General features: G+C 42.0%; 1 protein-coding gene across 1 annotated transcript; it reads right to left on the reverse strand.

Moving 5' to 3' along the window:
- Nucleotides 1-214: 214 nt before the first annotated feature.
- Nucleotides 215-6,800, reverse strand: adap2 (ArfGAP with dual PH domains 2; the record flags this gene model as incomplete). The annotated part of the gene is given in 10 exon segments (XM_055898635.1): nt 215-443; nt 569-646; nt 774-836; nt 1,506-1,589; nt 2,013-2,153; nt 2,436-2,542; nt 3,014-3,102; nt 3,492-3,583; nt 3,913-4,043; nt 6,539-6,800. Coding segments are annotated over 10 exon segments (1,102 nt in total), but the record flags the coding sequence as incomplete, so codon positions are not given.
- Between the last annotated feature and the right edge of the window lie 308 nt (nt 6,801-7,108).

Consider the following 7,108-nt stretch of genomic DNA (forward strand, 5'->3'; position numbering starts at 1 on the left):
GTGTGTGTGTGTGTGTGAGATAGGGGGTTGGTGGCACCTTCATTTGGGAGGACGGGCTCGTGGTATAGGCTGGAGCGGAATCAGTGGCATGGTATCAAACACATGGTTTCTATGTGTTTGATGCCATTCCATCCGCTCCGTTCTGCCCATTATTATGAGCCGTCCTCCCCTCAGGAGTCTCCTGTGGTGTGAATACTGGTGACACGGCTCTTACTGGTGTAGTCCTGGGGCTGCATGGGTTTAGAGATGACCTGTCTGAGGGCCTCCACCCACTCTCTCTGCTCCCTCTCCTGCTCACACATGAAGACAAACTGGCGGTCCGGCGTCTTCACTGTGACTCCACACCTCCACCTGTTGCCTCTGGTCCTTTTGGGAATGCACTCACTCACTGAGTAACCATTGGTCTCTGTGCCGATGAACACAACTCCCAGCTCCTCAGCATCCTGTAGTAAACAGACACACACAACATGTTGATAGTGTAGAGATTAGGATTCGAGTGATACACACAGGTACATAGCGAATACACACACACACCCTTTTGAGATGAGGAGGTGGATTCCTTTCTTACCAGCTGGCTTTTGAAGTAAAGGAGCTTCCTGTCTTGGGAGTCCAAGATGAACCATCTCTTTTTGAACGTCTCCTTTTGCTTCCCAACAAATACACTTTAATGTCACTGTGTTCATAATGCGATTACATTGTAACAACCAGGTCACTTTATGTTTCTTCTATCCAATGTCATTATTTAGTATGATAATCACAAAGTAACTACCTACCATAGGACCTGTCTTCTCCATGTATCCTTCTTTGAGGTAGTTTCTGGTAATTCTAGTCCTCAACTGTCAGAATACACATAATGAAGAGGAATACAGAAGAAGCATTTATAAGCATCAATTCATTTATTGCTAATTGCAACAGTAGTTATTGATTGCTACGGTTGCTGAATATGTCCTTAGGCACTAGGAACCACTGTCTGTTCTTTAGGAAATATTTACATCTAAATATACTGGTATTCTGCAACATGAAACCAAGCCAATAGTTACTGGAAATACTATCTTGTGACACCCTCTCAAAGCTGAAACGTGTTGAACTTCCTCTAATGCATTGATTCATAGAAGTATGTCTTAACAACACCCTATAGTTTCACGTTTTATTAGTCGTATGTACAGGATACACATGGTGTACACCGTCCAATGAAATGCTTACTTGCAAGTTCTTTCTCGACAATGCAACAACAATAAGAAAATCTAAGAATAACAACATAAAGTAAATGGCTCAGTAGAATATAATAGACATTTTATCATAAGTATAATACAGGAATTTATAGTATGTTTCCACCCTAAAGTGAATGGTCTACAGGGGACAATAAAAATACCAAATTCGTGTGGGGGAGACATTGGTAGCCTCTGATTTGATGGAAATAGATACTGTGCCGGTACAAACATGGTTGAAAAGAAGGGCATATACCAGAGAGAACTGTACTGAAATATAGTCTAACAAACACTTACTTCTTTATCACTTCCTGTGGGGTATGCTGTTTTCAGGTAGGCAAAGCGAGCAGCTCGAATGGCATTGAACCAGTTGACAATCTCCTGAGCAGGGAAGACTAGTAAGCTTTACACACTGATATACAGCATAATCTGCTACAGGAGGATGCCATAAAAACGATCTCCAACCAACTGTGAATACAAGCAGATCAACAAAGATCTCAGACAAAAAATACTAACAAAAGCTTGTTTTGCAAAGTTGTAAATATTTTAGCATGGCTTCTTGCTCACTTATCCACTTCCTCGTGTTTTGGATGAGGCCATGTGGCGGCAAACGTCTTTCTCTTATCTCACCTGGTAGTACCAGGAGATCAGTTTGTGATTTATCCAACTCCTCTGTAGTTTTCACTTTCATAAACATATGGCAAAGGATTTGTATAAAGCACACAGTGACAGATCTTTGATCACCAGGCTATACAAAAGCTACTCTTCTATAATAAAGAGAGAAATACAGAGAGAGATGCCCACCTCTCCACTTTCGTGGTAGACAAAAATACTTCTGGTGTGGCTGTCTTCCTGGTAGGTAATTTGCAGACCATGGGCGTGACCAATTTTCTCAGGTTGAAAGGTGACATTCACGTCTTTGATGGAGATGAGCGCTTTGGACGGCTGAGGGCGCAGAGTGATGATGCGTATAATGTAAGCCCAGTGAAAACTCAACAATGTGGCTTAACTATTTGTAAGCCTGACTTGAGAGAAAACTGAACATATGTCATAGTCAAATGATGTTAAGATGATTCACAAGTGAACCCCTGTAAATATTAGCAGAGCTATGGCACTGAACTCTTTTAACCTTTCAGTAGTCACACTTTCAAAGTATGTGACCATAAACAGTTTAGAAATTTGGCCGTGCAGCAAAGCTACCCAGCATATCAATGACCTCACACTTACATCCTCCTTGTTGTAGTAAGCCAGGGTGAATTCCTTCTCAGACAGAACAAACTTCCTTCTCTGAAACTGTCCCTTCCCCTTCTTCCACAGCATCCCTTCATAGAAACCTGGAATGGACCGAAAGAAGTGTACTCTGTTACGTTTCCGTAACTCATCAATACATGTGGGTATGACGCTCATGTCTCTGTGTGTGGTTTTCACTCAAGTGAATGATGCTCTGCTGTAGGTCTACAGAAGTGTCAGTGTGACAAGAATAGGTTTTTCTTGTCAGTGTACAATGAACAAACTACATTGACCCTGCAAAATGCCTCACTGTGGACAATATTTCCATTTCAATGTATGTCATTTAGCAAACGCTTTTATCCAAAGCGATCTACAGTCATGCGCGCATACATTTGTCATGTATAGGTGGCCCTGGGAATTAAACCTACTATCCTGGCGTTTCAAGAGCCATGCTCTAACAACTGAGCTACAGAGGACCACAATTAAAATACAGAAATATAGAAGAAATGGCAGAGGTTCTATGTGTTATAACATGTCATTTGAACGTCCACAGACAAGCAGTAAAGCCAGTTCACCTGTCGTGTAGGCCAGTGGAGGATACTTTGTCTCGCCGGTAAATTCCATCCTCTCATATTTTGCTCTTATCCACTGCTCCCTTAAGACGCTGGGGGTAAAAAGAATGAGATGTTCTACAGTTTCACAGGCTTATCGGATCATTGAGTCCACAGTTTCTCCTGCATTGTTTTAGAAAGGGTGAATAGAAACCCTAAGTATTGTCCATTGCATTTATTTTTCTTAAACCTTCAAAAGACAAATAATTTTTCATTGGGAAGGAGAGACAACAATTGACTGACTGGTTAAATGATTTATAATTCCACTGTCATAAGTTCCACTTCTTTATTTTTTTTAACAATACAATCTTTTCCTTCCCTTTCCTACATTGGTGCGCAAAGTCAGCATCCTTCAACTTCCCTAAATGCTGCCATTCGAGTGCCCGGTGCCAAGAGCACTTGTCAGTGAAGTAGTGAAATGACCTGGGATGGCAACACTTACGCACAGTCTTCTTGCTGGGGCCGGTAGTAGAATGCCGGGACTGCTTTCTCATAGATGGCTCTGCCTATGGCATTTCCATTGGTTTTCATGAACTTTGTTCACAAACAAACACCCCAAAAGAAGGAAATTGACAGAGGACATAAATACATTGTATTGATTAAGATTGCAAACCAAACCAGTACCCAAAGTGGTCCTCCAAGATGAGAACCTGGAGTGTAATTGTCATATAGTGGTCACAAAACCTGGTCTTGAAGAGATACTGGTTGTGAAGGCTTTTATTCCACCCCAGCACAAAGTTAATGATCATTTTTGATGGATTGATCTGGTTAGTGTTGGGCTGGAACGAGACACCTGAACACCCTGTAAGATCTCCAGAACCAGGGTTGGTGTTGACCACTGCTGTAAGAGATCCATTCAGTACCTTCACTAGCTCGTCATCCCAGAAGTCGAGCCGTATGGATTTGACGCGGCTGATGTTGGACAGGTTGCGGTGCACTCCAGAGCAGTTCAGACACACAAATAAACCCAGCTTATAGGACGCCCAGTCAGGATCTATACAGTGTATGCAGAGGACGGGAGGATCACCAGAAAGAGACAAGGCTCAAGATCACTCAAAACTCATGGAAAAACAGAGATCAAAGAATGAATGACCATCTCTGTGTGGTGTCACTCAGCACTGAAAATCACTGATATCTATCAAAATAGTCAATGGTGACCAGGCCGGTCCTGGCTATTCGGTCACCCTAGGCAAGACAAAAATATTGCTGCCCCTGCCAAACTAGAAATAGTACCAGTAAGCAAACTGACGTTGAAAAGACGTATTTTCCAGACGTTGAAGTTAAATTCATTTTTGGTTCTGAATGAAAGTTAAAAACATGTATTTTCCAGACGTTTGAAATCAGGTTCATTTTCCTTTCTGAATTAAAGTTGAAATGACATAATTTATAGATATCTATGTTTGGGCCAAAATCAATGCTTATCCAGGCCGGATCAAAAACCAATGTCTGTGGAAATCAAGGCCGGGCTGGACTGCACCAAAAAACAACTGCTGGTCCGTGCTTACTGGGGTGTCGCCTACCCTGTCCACCTGCCCTGTCCACCTGCCCTGTCCACCTGCAACGTCATTTTATGAATGCCCATCCATGTGTTAGGCCCACCGTTTGTAAACCAGGCTGTTGCATTTGCTTTATTAGTCCTGATTCCTGTGACTAATCAATTTGGCTATTTAAGCTCTAAATATCAGCTACCTAACTTTATCAGGAGTTATCCTGAGCCTATTTGCAATGTGTTTACACCACAGGAGGATGGTGGCACCTTAATTGGGAAGGATGGGTTCGTGGTAACGGTTGGAGCGAAATAGGTGGAATGGTATCAAATACAACAAAACACATGTCCTCCCCTCAGCAGCCTCCACTGGTTTACACAGCAGGAAATGCAGAAGTATTTTATTTTTCACTATGATCAGCTCATCAAAAACAAACTTGGAACCACTGATCATGACAATTTAGCCCCTATGGTGAAACTCCTGGACAGCAGTTGTAGCCTGATTATCCATTCCATATAATCCATTTTACTTTGACCTGTCCTGTTTTTAGGATATTGTAATGAGCCTGTAAGGCCACCGAAACTCACATGTAGTTTGTTGACTAACAAACATTCTAGGACGATTATTTCCCATGAAATAATCAAGTTGTCATTTATTTTAATATACACAGTGCACCCCGGCACTAACCAGAAACACACAAGCGCCTCTCGAAAAACTCTCACTCAGCATGCCCCAGCGTCATCATCACATACAGCAACTAATTTGCATAACATAGGCTGATAGACGCTCGAATGTGTACGCACATTACAACGGTGTGTTCATAAATGAACTTTGGAGTGCCTGAGTGCGCTCTGTGGGTGTGTTCGTAAATTCACTCTGGAGTGCCCGTAAATTCAAAGCATTGTCAGATTGTCTGTTCATAAATTCAGAGTGTTTCGCTCCCGGAGCGCACTGGCGGAGGAGTAGGGTTGATCCGAGCGTTCTGACCTCACAACTCAAGCTAACTTGGCTAGCTATCCACTTCCAGACAAATGAGAGAACACCTCACTCTGTAAGGCTCTTTTCATGTTATCTAGAGCGTTGGTGACTAACTGTGCTGCTGGCAACAATTTAATAACTTGTTTTTGCCGACGTTGACTGACACCTGTCATGTTCAACGTGTGTTGCGCGTTGGTAAATTCATGTTACTCTGCGCTCTGGCACAAAGACGAGGGTGCTCTGAAATGGGAGTAGATCGCCAGAGTGAATTTACGAACGCACCCAATATGTTGTTGGTTAACATGTCAGCACATTTTTTTATTTGATTGGGCGTCATTTACTTAGGCTATTTGATCGGAGAAACCTGCATGATGTCTCACTACATTGTCATACCTTTTATCTCCAGCCTGTGGGCTACAGAAAAGGCCACATACCATTTCTACCATATAGGCTAGTATATCTGCTACATGATTTATGTTAGATCGTTTTTTTGGACGGAAAGTTGGTGGAGTATGGCAGCGATGCGTCTCTCCAACAGCACCCCAGAAAGGCGCGCTGGGAATAGACAAGCTAAATATTTTGCGCCCCTGCCTTTAACAAAGTGGGCACTGCTTATCACAGAGCGGCATCAGCGCTCACCTAAAAAAGCCATATGACGCTGGTTGAGAGAAATTGACATTGTTTTGAGGAATAATTACGTGAGGTTGTATGTGTTGTTAGAGGTGCGTCTTGGTCAGTTTAGCTCAGAAAATGACACTCTCTTCAATCTGCCGCCATAGGCGGTCGCCTAATGAGCGGGCAAGCCTTGTAGGTAGAAGTTATTGTTGAGTAGTGAGAAAGCAATGTCTACATGACACACACAAGCATTTACCCTACACATGACTATTTAACACACCACACACATACAAGTCAGAACATGGGCTGATTTAATTCATGTGAACAAATAGTACACTCATTGGCAACTTCATCCCTAGCTCATTTCTTGAATTGACTAGGATTTAAATGGAACTACATTGTCACTCACCCGGCGCGCCACAGTCTGCGCATTGATTGTTTTCTGGCAGTTTCCCCAATTCCAGCAAAATCGTTTTGTTTCGGTCCTTGTTTGCCATTATTTTGCGAATATAAATCTGTATCGGTTTTAGTTAAATATGAGTGGTGTAATTAGCCGTTTACGTAACGAAATACAAATGTTGACGTTTTTGTGAGTTTGGACGAAAACTGGAACGTGTGTACTAGTACGGTATGTAGGATCATGACGAACGTAAAATGCTTGTGATTTTTATTTTGTAACCTCCCACTACAGATATGCAAACATGACGCGTGTGGTTTCGTTTAAATACGCTGCGTCTGCGGCTTATTTTTTATTTCCAAGTTTTATTACATTAATTTTACCAAAAGATGTAAACAATAGAAAAATATTTCATAATCATTTCTATTACATTAGATTGTGTTGTGATCAATCTAACCCGACTTGATTCATGTTTATATATCTAAAAAGACACCCTACCCAATGATTTATATATACACACTGACAGAAGCCGCTGTTTTGAAGCAACTGCGCCTCCATCTTAGCATCGTTATACTTTTTTTG

This window comes from Salvelinus fontinalis, chromosome 34, assembly GCF_029448725.1.
Source record: "Salvelinus fontinalis isolate EN_2023a chromosome 34, ASM2944872v1, whole genome shotgun sequence".
Taxonomy (NCBI): Eukaryota; Metazoa; Chordata; class Actinopteri; order Salmoniformes; family Salmonidae; genus Salvelinus; species Salvelinus fontinalis.